Source organism: Heterodontus francisci, chromosome 4, assembly GCF_036365525.1.
Source record: "Heterodontus francisci isolate sHetFra1 chromosome 4, sHetFra1.hap1, whole genome shotgun sequence".
Lineage (NCBI taxonomy): Eukaryota > Metazoa > Chordata > Chondrichthyes > Heterodontiformes > Heterodontidae > Heterodontus > Heterodontus francisci.
In genome coordinates, this window is record NC_090374.1 from 4,359,654 (window position 1) to 4,373,814 (window position 14,161).

The window sequence follows — 14,161 nt, forward strand, 5'->3', positions numbered from 1 at the left end:
AGGGCTTGTCTTATGAAGAAAGGTTGAGCAGGTTGGGCCGATACTCATTGGAGTTCAGAAGAATGAGAGATGATCTTATTGAAACATTTAAGATTCTGAGGGGGCTTGACAGGGTAGATGCTGAGAGGATGTTTCCCCTTGTGGGGGAACCTAGAACTCTGAGGCACAGTTTCAAAATAAGGGGTTGTCCATTTAAGAAGGAGATTAGGAGGAATTCCTTCTCCCGGGGGTCATTAATCTTTGGAATTCTCTTCCCCAGAGAGCAGTGGAGGCTGGGTCATTGAATATATTCAAGGCTGAGTTAAACAGATTTTTGATCTACCAGAGAGTCGAGGATTATGCGGAACAGTCAGGAAAGTGGAGTTGAGGCCACAATCAGATCAGCCATGATCTTATTGAATGGGGGAGCAGGCTCGAGGGGCCGAATGGCCTACTCCTGCTCCTATTTATTATGATCTTATGTTCTATATAAATATAAGTAGTTATTGTTGAAAGCTGTGATTGAATCTGCCTCCACCACACTCTCAGGCAGTGCATTCCCGATCTGAACCACTCACTGAAAAGAAAAGTTTATCCTTATGGGTAGTGAGACTTTGGAATGGAGATTCTGGAAGCAGAAAGTGTAGCAATATATGAGTGGTTGCGATATTGAGGGATGGGACAATGGAGGTGAACTGGCACAGGTTCCCCAGTCCAATCCTGAACTCCACTTACAGAATCACAGAATTGTTACGGCACAGAAGGAGGCTATTCGGCCCATCGTGTCTGCACTGGCTCTCTGAGTGAGCAATTCACCTGATGCCATTCTCCTGCCTTCTCCCCATAATCCTGCACATTTTTCCTTTTCAGGTAACTATCTCATTCCCTTTTGAATGCCTCGATTGAACCTGCCTCCAGTGCACTCTCTAGCAGTGTATTCAGATCCTACCACTCACTTTGTGAAAAAGTTTTTCCTCATGTCACCATTGTTTCTTTTGATAATTATCTTAAATCTGTGCCCTCTTGTTCTTGAGTTTTTCACTAGTGGAAATAGTTTTTCCCTATCTACTCTGTCCAAAGCCCTCAGGGATCAACGGAGATGGGAGAAAGCAGGAACAGGGTACTGAATTGGACAATTAGCCATGGTCTTTTTTGAATGGCGGAGCAGGCCCGAAGGGCCGAATGGCCTACTCCTGCTCCTATTTTTTATATTTCTATGATTTTGAATTCCTCTATCAAATTTCCACTCGGCCTTCTCTTCTCCAAGGAAAACACTCCATCTATCTTCGTAAATGTAATTTCTCATCCCTGGAACCACTCTCGTGAATCTTTTCTGCACTCTTTCCAATGCCTTCACCCCTTACCTTAAACGTAGTGCCCTGAACTGGACGCAATACTCCAGCTGAGGCCAAACTAGTGTCTTGTACAAGCTCAACATAACTTCCTTGCTCTTGTACTCTATGCCCCTATTAATAAAGCCCAGAATACTGTATGCTTTATTAACCGCACTCTCAATCTGTCCTCTGGTAACTCTACCTTCTTGAGTTGGCCCAGTCTCTGGAACAGGAGAGGGGCTACCGGATCCTCTGGAACTTGGAGCTCAGTCTCACCCTTAAACCACAACTCCACCTGCAATCATAAAACATTGAAACTTAGAACATAGAGAGACAGAGATAACAGAGCATGCAGTTTTTTAACTTCTTTTATGGGATGTGGGTGGTGTTAGCAAGGCCAACATTTGTTGCCCATCCCTGAAAGAGACAGAGAACACACAGTGGATGTGGAGGGAGAGAGGGACAGGATGGAGCAGAGAGACAGAAAGAGACTGAGAAAGAGGGAGGGACTGAGAGAGACACAGAAAGAGAGAAACAGAGTTACAGGGAGACAAAGAGAGAGGCAAAGAGAGGTAGACAGAGAGACAGAGAAAAACAGAACAATGAAGGCTGCAACATGTGATGTTTCAATGCACAATCTATGCAGAATAGGCTCCCGAGTGGGACAGATCCCCATCAGCGTAGTGAGGAGGGGAGAGGAGGTAGTTACTGTATCTGCACTGTGTGTGTTTGTGGAGGGAGAGAGGGCCTCTGTTTTGAGTAGTGTTGTGTATTTGTGTTGCATGTCTGAGTTGGGGGTCTGTGTTGCGGGCCTATGTTGACGATCTGTGCACGTTGCAGGCTCACTTGTGTGGGGTGGCACTGAGTCGTGCTTCTCTTTGTCGTGTGACTGTACCTGATCGTACTGTTCCTGTGTTACGCAGCTAGTGCCTGCCTGATCTATTGCCTGGAACCTGCTCTTGGTGTCCAACAGTTCCTTCAGGGAGGGGTAAGGCCATGGTTGAGCGGCAGAGAGCAGGAATTGCCGCCAGTCCACCAAATCTGATTCTGCAGCCAGCATCCTTGTGATATCCAACACCTGGAAGAAGAGAGTAGCAAAAAAAATAATATAAAGGGATTGATAGTCGACACAGTGAGGGATTAACATTAGTAGAGATACAGTCAGTAACACAGGGCACTGGGGGAGAGAGGGGTTACTGAGTGACAGTGTGAGGGAGCTGGATTAACATCAGTAGAGATACAGTCAGTAACACAGGGCACTGGGGGAGGGAGGGGTTACTGAGTGACAGTGTGAGGGAGCTGGATTAACATCAGTAGAGATACAGTCAGTAACACAGGGCACTGGGGAGAGAGGGGTTACTGAGTGACAGTGTGAGGGAGCTGGATTAACATCAGTAGAGATACAGTCAGTAACAGGGCACTGGGGGAGGGAGGGGTTACTGAGTGACAGTGTGAGGGAGCTGGATTAACATCAGTAGAGATACAGTCAGTAACACAGGGCACTGGGGGAGAGAGGGGTTACTGAGTGACAGTGTGAGGGAGCTGGATTAACATCAGTAGAGATACAGTCAGTAACACAGGGCACTGGGGAAGGGAGGGGTTACTGAGTGACAGTGTGAGGGAGCTGGATTAACATCAGTAGAGATACAGTCAGTAACACAGGGCACTGGGGGAGAGAGGGGTTACTGAGTGACAGTGTGAGGGAGCTGGATTAACATCAGTAGAGATACAGTCAGTAACACAGGACACTGGAGGGAGAGGGGTTACTGAGTGACAGTGTGAGGGAGCTGGATTAACATCAGTAGAGATACAGTCAGTAACACAGGGCACTGGGGGAGAGAGGGGTTACTGAGTGACAGTGTGAGGGAGCTGGATTAACATCAGTAGAGATACAGTCAGTAACACAGGGCACTGGGGGGGAGAGGGGTTACTGAGTGACAGTGTGAGGGAGCTGGATTAACATCAGTAGAGATACAGTCAGTAACACAGGGTGCTCAGGGGAGAGGGGTTCCTGAGTGACAGTGTGAGGGAGCTGGATTAACATCAGTAGAGATACAGTCAGTAACACAGGGCACTGGGGGGAGAGGGGTTCCTGAGTGACAGTGTGAGGGAGCTGAATTAACATCAGTAGAGATACAGTCAGTAACACAGGGCACTGGGGGAGGGAGGGGTTACTGAGTGACAGTGTGAGGGAGCTGGATTAACATCAGTAGAGATACAGTCAGTAACACAGGGCACTGGGGGGAGAGGGGTTCCTGAGTGACAGTGTGAGGGAGCTGAATTAACATCAGTAGAGATACAGTCAGTAACACAGGGCACTGAGGGTAGAGGGGTTACTGAGTGAGAGTATGAGGGAGCTGGATTAACATGGAGAAATTTTTACAAAATACGGTGTCTTTCTTCAGGACAGAGTTTTAGAGCTAATGAAATACATTTAGAATTACTGCAGAAAATTGCAATCTTGATGTAAAACAGAAAGTGGTTTTACTCATAATAATTAACCCATCATGTGATTTGCCATTCCACCATGTCAGATTAGCACATGGACATGGCATTGAAATTTGTGCATAGAATTATAGTTAAATCATGTGACACATGATATCTTAGCATGAGTCGAAAACGTCACTGCAGGTCACCTTTTAAAATGGATGAATTTGTTTCAGGTTCTAGATCTGATTCTGTGTTAGTATTCAGGATAATGTATGGTGCGGAATGTCAGTAACTCAGGTATGAGTCTGCACACCTGTAAGTAAGAGATGGAGCTCCATGGGTCAGGCAGTTGGTCTGAGCCAAGGTCTAGTGATACCAGGTCCTGTAAAATCTCAATCAATGCCTTTTTCGTCATTAAACCTGCAATGTAAAATTGAAAGATTACAGATTGGGTTAAAGCAATGATCCATCCGGAGAGCAATAGTTTCACTCGGGTAGCAGTTTGTAGATTAGGGAGTTATTGTATGAAATTCTGATGCATATATAGGGGAGCAAAAGAAACTTCTAATTCTAGAATCAGAGGCTGGTTTTGGGTAACTGAATGACTTACATTTTGAGCTAAAAAGGGAGGTTGCCAGCATACTGGATGAGATAAAAATAGATAGAGGGAGTACTAGAAAAGGTGGCAGTACTTGAAGTGGATAAGTCACCCAGTCCAGATGGGATGCATCCTAGATTGCTAGGGAAGGGTGGAAATTGTGGAGGTGCAGCCGACAATCTTCCAATCCTCCCTAGATACAGGGATGGTGCCAAATATACACCCTTGTTCAACAAAGCCGAGAAGGATCAACCCAGCAACTACAGGTCAGTCAGTTTAACCTCAGTCCTGGGGGAGCTTTTAGAAACAATAATCCAGGAGAAAATTATCAGCACTTGGACAAGAATAAAATATTAAAGGAGAGTCAGCATGGATTTGTTCAAGGCAAATCACATTTGACTAACTTGATTGAGTGTTTTTGATGAGGTAGCACAGAGGGTGGATGAGGGCAGTACAGTTGATGTTTCTGCAAACTTTTAAAAGGCATTTGATCAAGTGCCACAATTAAGCTTGTTAACCAAATTGAAAACACTGGGATAAAAATAGCAGTAGCAGCATGGCTACAACAATGGCTAAGGGATAGAAAACAGGGAATTGTGGTGAATGGCTGTCTTTCAGACTGCAGGGAGGTATACAGTGGAGTTCCCTAAGGTTCAGTACTAGGATCACTGCTGTTTTTCATATACATTAATGGACTTGGTGCAACCTCAGAATTTGCAGATGACACTAAACCTGGTAGCGTAGTAAACAGTGAGGAAGACAGTAATAGATTTCAAGACAGGCTGGTGGAATGGGCACACATGTAGCAAATTAAATTCAATGCAGAATAGTGTGAGGTAAATCATTTGCTCCAGGTTAAGCAACACCTCGATTTTAAAATTCTCACGCTTGTTTTCAAAACCCTCCATGGCCTCGCCCCTCCCTTTCTCTGTAATCTCCTTCAGCCCCCAAACCCTCCGAGATATCTGCACTCCTAATTATGGCCTCGAGTATCTCTGAATTGAATCTTTCCACCATTGGTGGCAATGTCTTCAGCTGTCTGGACCAGAAGCTCTGGAATACCCTCTCTAAACCGCTCCGCCTCTCCGCCTTAAAGATGCTCCTTAAAATCTATCTCTTTGACCAAGCTTTTACATAGAAACATAGAAAATAGGAGCAGGAGTAGGCCATTCGAGCCTTCGAGCCTGCTCCGTCATTCATTATGATCACGGCTGATCATCCAACTCAGTAACCTGTTCCCGCTTTCGCCCCCATACCCTTTGATCCCTTTAGATCCAAGAGCTTTATCTAACTCCTTCTAGAAAACATACAATGTTTTGGCCTCAACTGCTTTCTGTGGTAGCGAATTCCACAGACTCACCACTCTCTGGGTGAAAAATTTCTCCTCATATCAGTCCTGAAAGGTTTACTCTGTATCCTTAGACTATGACCCCTGGTTCTGGACTCCCCCACCATCAGGAACATCCTTCCTGCATCTACCCTGTCAAATTCTGTTAGAATTTTATAGGTTTCTATGAGATTCCCCCTCACTCTTCTGAACTCCAGCAAATATAATCCCAACCGACTCAATCTCTCCTCATATGTCAGTCCCACCATCCCAGGAATCAGTCTGGTAAACCTTCGCTGCACTCCCTTTATAGCAAGAACATCCTTTCTCAGATAAGGAGACCAAAACTGCACACAATATTCCAGCTGTGGCCTCACCAAGGCCTTGTATAATTGCAGCAAGACATCCCTGTTCCTGTACTCAAATCCTCTCGCTATGAAGGCCAACATACCATTTGCCTTTATTAGCGCCTGTTGCACCTGGATGCTTACCTTCAGCGACTGGTGTACGAGAACACCCAGGTCTCGCTGCATATTCCCCTCTCTCAGTTTCTAGCAGTTCAGATAATCTGCCTTCCTGTTTTTGCTACCAAAGTGGATAACCTCACATTTATCCACATTATACTGCATCTGCCATGCATTAGCCCACTCACTCAACTTGTCCAAATCACCCTGAAGCCTCTCTGCATCCTCCTCACAACTCACCCTCCCACCCAGTTTTGTGTCATCTGCAAATTTGGAGATATAACATTAGTTCCCTCATCTAAATCATTAATATATATTGTGAATAGCTGGGGTCCTAGCACTGATCCCTGCGGTACCTCACTAGTCCCTGCCTGCCATTCGGAAAAAGACCCATTTAAACCCTACTCTTTGTTTCCTGTCTGCCAACCAATTTTCTATCCATCGCAATACACTACCCCCAATCCCATGCACTTTAATTTTACACACTAATCTCTTATGTGGGACTTTGTCGAAAGGCTTCTGAAAGTCCAAATAAACCACATCCACTGGCTCCCCCTCAACAACTCTACTAGTTACATCCTCGAAGAATCCTAGTAGATTTGTCAAGCATGATTTCCCTTTCGTAAATCCATGCTGACTCTGTCTGATTCTACCACTGTTCTCTAAGTGCTCTGCTATAAAATCTTTGATAATGGACTCTAGAATTTTCCCCACTACCGACGTCAGGCTGACTGGTCTACAATTCCCTGCTTTCTCTCTACTTCCCTTTTTAAATAGTGGGGTTACATTAGCTACCCTCCAATCTGTAGGAACTGTTCCAGAGTCTATAGAATCTTGGAAGATAACCACCAATGCATCCACTATTTCTAGGGTCACTTCCTTAAGTACTCTGGGATGCAGACCATCAGGCCCTGGGGATTTATCGGCCTTCAATCCCATCAATTTCCCCAATACCATTTCTCTACTAAACTGATTTCTTTCAGTTCCTCTCTCTAACTAAGCCCTGTGTCCTCCTTTTATGGAGACAGAACCAAAGTATGCATTTAGTTGGTCAGCCATTTCTTTGTTCCCCATAATAAATTCCCCTGTTTCTGACTATAAGGGACCTACATTTGTCTTCACCAATCTTTTTCTCTTCACATACCGATAGAAACTTTACAGTCAGTTTTTATGTTCCCTGCAAGCTTACTCTCGTACTCTATTTTCCCCTTCTTAATCAATCCGTTGGTCCTCCTTTGCTGAATTCTAAACTGCTCCCAATCCTCAGGTCTGTTGCTTTTCTTGGCAAATTTATATGCCTCTTCCTTGGGTCTAATGCTATCTCTAATTTCCCTTGTAAGCCAAGGTTTGGCTACCTTTCCCGTTTTATTTTTGCGCCAGACAGGGATAAACAATTGTTGCAGTTCATCCATGCACTCTTTAAATGTTTGCCATTGCCTATCCACCGTCATCCCTTTAAGTAATGTTTCCCAATCCGTCATGGCCAACACGCGCCTCATACCTTCGTAGTTTCCTTTACTAAGATTCAGGACCCTTTTCTCAACTACGTCACTCTCCATCTTGATGAAGAATGCTATCATATTATGGTCGCTCGTCCCCAAGGGGTCTTGCACCACTAGATTGTCAATTATTCCTCTCTCATTACACAATACCCAGTCTAGGATGGCCTGTTCTCTAGTTGGTTCCTCCAAAAATTCCTCCTCTACGGTATTGACTAATTTGATTTGCCCAATCTATATGCAGATTAAAATCACCCATAATTACAGATGTTCCTTTATCACATGCATCTCTAATTTCCTGTTTAACGCTATTCCCAACATCACCATTACAGTTTGGGGGTCTACATACAACCCCTACTAATGTTTTTTTGCCCCTTAGTGTTTCTCAGCTCTACCCATACAGATTCCACATCATCAGAACTAATATCTTTCCTCACTATTTCGCTATTTCCTCTTTAACCAGCGATGCAACTCCACCGCCTTTTGCTTTTTGTCTGTCCTTCCTAAATACTGAATATCCCTGGATGTTCATTTCCCATCCCTGGTCACCTTGCAGCCATGTCTCTGTAATCCCGACTATATCATACCTGTTTACATCTATTTGCGCAATTAATTCATCCACCTTATTGCAAATGCTCCACGCGTTAAGGCACAAAGCCTTAAGTCTTGTCTTTTTAACAGTACTTGTCCCCTTTCCATTATTTTTCACTGTGTCCCTGTTTGATTCTGGCCCTTGATTTCTCGGCCTATCACTTTTCTTATTCCCCTTACTGTCTTTTGTTCTTGTCTTTGATCCCCTCTCCTCTGACTCCTTGCAAAGGTTCCCATCTCCCTGCCACTTTAGCTTAAACCCTCCCCAACCACTCTCGCAAATACGCCCCCTAGGACATCAGTCCCGGTCCTGCCCATGTGTAACCCGTCCAGTTTGTACTGGTCCCACCTCCCCCAGAACCGGTCTCAAAGTCCTGGGAATCTGAAACCCTCCCCCTCACACCATCTCTTCAGCCACGTATTCATCCGATATATCCTGCTATTTCTACTCTGACTAGAACGTGGCACTGGTAGTAATCCTGAGATCACTACCTTTGAGGTTCTATTTTTCAACTTACTTCCTAGCTCCCTATATTCTGCTTTTAGGACCTCATCTTTTTACCTATGTCGTTGGTACCAATGTGTACCACGACCACTGGCTGTTCACCCTCCTCCTTCAGAATGTCCTGTAACCGCTCTGAGACATCCTTCACCCTAGCACCAGGGAGTCAACATACCATCCTGGAGTCTCTTTTGCGGCCACAGAAATGCCCATCTATTCCCCTTATAATGAATTCCCTATAACTATTGCATTCCCACACTTTTTACTCCTCCCCTGTGCAGCAGAGCCAACTGTGGTGCAACGAATTGGGCTGTTGCTACTTTCCCCTGAGAGGCCATTCCTTCCAACAGTATCCAAAGCAGTATATCTGTTTTGCAGGGGAATAGCCGCAGGAGATTCCTGCACTGCCTGCCTAGTCCTCTTGCTCTGCCTGGTGGCCACCCATTCCCTTCCTGCCTCTGGGGTCTGAGCCTGCGGTGTGACCACCTCTCTATACGTGCTATCCACGATACTCTCTGCCTCGTGGATGCTCCACAGTGTCCCCAGCTGCCGCCCCAGCTCTGAAACCCGGGCTTCCAGGAGCTGCAGCTGGAGACACTTCCTGCACACATGCTGGTCCCGGGCACTGGAAACCAGCCGCCCAATCTAATCCCACCTTCCAATACCTGATCCATAGCTTTGCCGGTTACAGCACATCAGCTGCATGTCCAGGCACCTTTTAAAAGAATTGAGGGTTTCTGCCTCCACCACCATTCCTGGCAGTGAATTCCAGACACCCACCACCCTCTGGGTGAAAAAGTTTTTCTTCATGTCCCCTCTAATCCTTCTACCAATCGCCTTAAATCTGTTCCCCTGGTAATTGACCTCTCCGCTAGGGGAAACAGGTCTTTCCTGTCTACTCTATCTCGGGCCCTCATAATTTTGTACACCTCAATTGTCACTCCTCAACCTCCTCTGTTCTCAGGAAAACAACCCTCTTCAATCCAATCTTTCCTCAGCTGCCACTTTCAAGCCCTGGCCACATTCTTGTAAATCTCCTCTATACTCTCTCCCGAGCAATTATGTCCTTCCTATAAGGTGGTGACCAGACCTGTACACAATATTCCAGTTGTGGCCTAACCAGCGTTTTCTACAGTTTTTATTTTATTTATTTGATTTAGAGATACAGCACTGAAACAGTCCCTTCGGCCCACCGAGTCTGTGCCGACCATCAACCACCCATTTATACTAATTCTACATTAATCCCACATTCCTACCACATGCCCCACAATTCCCCTACCTATACTAGGGGCAATTTATAATGGCCAATTTACCTATCAACCTGCAAGTCTTTGGCTGTGGGAGGAAACCGGAGCACCCGGAGAAAACCCACGCAGTCACAGGGAGAACTTGCAAACTCCGCACAGACAGTACCCGGGTCGCTGGAGCTGTGAGGCTGCGGTGCTAACCTGCTTTTGAATTCTATACCTTGGCCAATAAAGGAAAGCATTCCATATGTCTTCTTCATCACTCTACCTGTCCTGCCACCTTCAGGGACCTGTGGACATACACTCCAAGGTCTCTCACGATTCTACCCCTCTCAATATCCTCCCATTTATTCTGTATTCCCTCACTTTGTTTGCCCTCCCCAAAGGTATTACCTCACACTTGTCTGGATTGAATTCCATTTCCCACTTTTCTGACCACTCAACCAAACCATTGATATCACTCTGCAGTCTACAGCTGTCCTCTTCACTATCAACTACATGGCCAATTTTTGTGCAATCTGCAAATTTCCCAATCATGCCTCCGACATTTAAGTCCAAATCATTAATATATACCACAAACAGCAAGGAACCCAACACTGAGCCCTGTGGAACGCCACTGGAAACAGCTTTCCATTCACAAAAACATCCATCGACTACTACCCTTTGTTTCCCGTCACTGAGCCAATTCTGGATCCAACCTGCCCCATTCCCCTGTATCCCATGGGCTTTTATTTTTCTGACCAGTCTGCCATGTGGGACCTTGTCAAATGCCTTACTAAAATCCATGTGGACCACATCCACAACACTACTCTCATCAGTCCTTCTTGTTATTTCCTCAAAAAACTCACTTAAATTAGTGAGACACAGTGGTTAGCACTGCAGCCTCACAGCTCCAGCGACCCGGGTTCAGTTCTGGGTACTGCCTGTGCAGAGTTTGCAAGTTCTCCCTGTGACCGTGTGGGTTTTCGCCGGGTGCTCCGGTTTCCTCCCACAGCCAAAGACTTGCAGGTTGATAGATAAATTGGCCATTGTAAATTGCCTCTAGTGTAGATAGGTGAATTGTGGGGATGTGGTAGGGAATATGGGATTAATATAGGATTAGTATAAATGGGTGGTTGATGGTCAGCACAGACCCGGTGGGCTGAAGGGCCTGTTTCAGTACTGTATGACTCTGTGACATGACCTTCCCTTAACAAATCCATGCTGACTCTCCCTGATTAATTTGTGCCTAAGTGGCAGTTTATCCTGTCCCTCAGAATAAATTCTAACAGTTTACCCACCACTGTGTCTCTTTACATGACTTGGTGAGAAATTGTGTTTTATACCACTCCTGTGAAGTGCCTTTGTATATTTTATTATTACACATTTATTTATAAATACAAGTCATTGAAGCTACAGTGCTGAGGGAGCTAGGTGTCCTTGTACATGAATCACAAAAGGTTAGCATGCAGCTACAGCAAGTAATTAGGAAGGCAAATAGAATGTTGGCTTTTATTACAAGGGGGATGGAGTATAAAAGTAGGGAAGACTTGCTACAACTGTACAGGGTGTTGGTGAGACCACACCTAGAGCACTGCGTACAGTTTTAGTCTCCTTACTTCAGAAGGAATTACAGTTGCATTGGAAGCAGTTCAGAGAAGGTTCTCTTGGTTGATTCCTGGGATGAAGGGTTGTCTTATGAGGAAAGGTTGAGTCGGTTGGGCCTATACGCATTGGAGTTTAGAAGAATGAGAGGTAATCTTATTGAAACATATAAGATTCTGATCGGGCTTGACAGGGTAGATGCTGAGAAGATGGTTCCTCTTGTGGGGGAATCTCGAACTAAGGGGTCGCAGTTTCAAAATTTGGGGTCACCCTGTTAAGACTGAAATGAGGAGGAATTTCTTCTCTCAGAGGATTGTTAATCTTTGGAATTCTCTTCCCCAGAGAGCAGTGGAGGCTGGGTCATTCAATATATTCAAGGCTGAGTTAGACAGATATTTGATCTATATGGCTGTCAAGGGTTATAGGGGATATGCAGGAAAGAAGAGTTAAGACCACAATCAGATCAGCCATGATCTTATTCAATAGTGGGGCAAACTGGAGGGGCTGAATGGCCTACTCCTTCTCCTATTGTCCTGCTCCTATGTCCTTATGTTCTTATTTAAGAGAGAGAATGCATGCTAAATGATACAATTTTAAAGGTGTTGCAAGACGAGTGAGACTGGGGTGTTTGTGCACAAATCCTAGAATGTGATAGGACAGGTTAACAAAGTAATTAATAAAGCAAGTGGGATCCTGGCCTTATAATTGGATGCTGAGAGTGCAAAAGGCAGGAAGCTGTGCTGACCTATATAAAACGCTAGTTTGGTACCAGCTGGAGTATTGTGCCCAATTCTGGACACCACACTTTAGAAAGAACATGAAGGCTTTGGGCAGGGTACAGAAGAAATTTATTTGAATGGTTCCAGGGCTGAGGGATTATAGTTACATAGAGAGACTGGAGAAGCTGGGGTTGTTCTCTTTAGAGCAGAGAAGGCTACGAGGAAATTTGCTAGAGGTGTTCAGTTTCATAAAGGATTTAGGTAGGGTGAATAAAGAGAAACACTTTCCACTAGTTGAAGGGTTGATAAACAGAGGGCACAGATCTGAGGTGATTGGCAAAAGAACCAGAGGCGGCATGAAGAAATTTTTTGACGCAGTGAGTGGTTAGGATTTGGAGTTTACTACCTGGTAGGGTGGTAGATACAGATTCAATAGCAGCCTTCAAGAGGGAATGGAATAAATACTTCAAGGAGAAAAAATTGCTGAGTTAAAATCCTGGAACTCCTTCCCTAACAGCACTGTAGGTGCAGCGGTTCAAGAAGGCAGCTCATCACCACCTTCTCAAGGCAATTAGGGGTGGGCAACAAATGCTGGCCTGGCCAGTGACATTCACATCCCACGAATGAATTAAGAAAGACATGGGGAAAGAGTGGGGAGTGGGACTAACTGGTTGTTCTTTACAAGCGCTGGCACAGAATTGATGGGTTGAAAGGCCTCCTTTGCTGTGCTATTCTATGTATGATTCTCCATTTTTCTGATGATGGATTTCCTGGTTATTTAAGATTGCATTACGCTACTTTTTTCATGAAAATGTAAATGCACTGAATGGGGATTTACAATAGAGACAGATCCTGCTCACTTACAGGCTTGACAACAAACTTCCAGGGATCCTTGTGGATCTAGAACCCATTTATAAAATCCTTCTCAGATTTTCCGCTGACTTCTATTTCAACATTAGGACAGTCAACTAATTTCAGATAAACCCAAAATAAAAGCAAAATACTGTGGATGCTGGAAATCTGAAATAAAATCAAGAAATACTGGAAATACACAGCATGTCTGGCAGCATCTGTGGAGAGAGAAGCAGAGTTAATGTTTCAGGTCAGTGACTCTTCTTCAGAACTGACAAATATTAGAAATGTGAACGGTTTTAAGCAAGTAAAGTGGGGGTGGGGCAAGAGATAACAAAAGGGAAGGTGTTGATACGACAGGGTCACAGAGAATAACTGACCAGAAGGTCATGGAGCAAAGGCAAACACTATGTTAATGGTGTACTGAAAGACAAAGCAGAGTGCAGAGAGGGTGTTAATTGACAGAAATGCTTAAAACCTATTACATTTCTAACCTTTGCCAGTTCTGATGAAAGGTCTCTGACCTGAAACGTCAACTCTGCTTATCTCTCCACAGATGCTGCCTGACTTGCTGAGTATTTCCAGCATTTCTTGTTTTTATTTAAGGTAAACCCAAATTCCAGTATCAAACTCTTTAAACCAAATCCCAATCTCAAACTTCCAATCCCACAAAATCCCTCAAACCAAAATCCCAAACTCCTTAAACCAAATCTCAATCCCACCAAACTCCTTAAACCCAAATTCCAATCCCAAACTCCTTAAACTAAATCCCAGTCCCAAACTTCTTAAACCCAAATACCAATCCCATCAAATCTCTCAAACTCAAATCCCAATCCCACAAAACTCCTTAAACCAAATCCCAATCTCAAACTTCTTAAACCCAATAATCTCAATCCCACCAAATCCCTTAAACCCAAATCCCAAACTCCTTAAACCAAATCTCAATCCCACCAAATCCCTTAAACCCAAATCCCAAACTCCTTAAACCAAATCTCAATCCCACCAAATCCCTTAAACCCAAACCCCAATCCCAAA

At 44.7% G+C, this 14,161-nt stretch overlaps 1 protein-coding gene across 3 annotated transcripts in view; it reads right to left on the reverse strand.

Annotated features, from left to right (window-relative positions):
- The window catches only part of spef2 (sperm flagellar 2), an 849,051-nt gene that overhangs the window by 67,914 nt on the left and 766,976 nt on the right, over positions 1 to 14,161 (reverse strand). For all 3 annotated transcript variants that reach the window (XM_068029096.1, XM_068029094.1, XM_068029095.1), the window contains 3 exons: positions 4,057 to 4,163; positions 2,209 to 2,391; positions 1,516 to 1,608 (listed from right to left, as the gene is read on the reverse strand). In XM_068029096.1, coding sequence (XP_067885197.1) covers positions 1,516 to 1,608; positions 2,209 to 2,391; positions 4,057 to 4,163 — 383 coding nt within the window. The remainder of the gene's footprint in view (positions 1 to 1,515; positions 1,609 to 2,208; positions 2,392 to 4,056; positions 4,164 to 14,161) is intronic.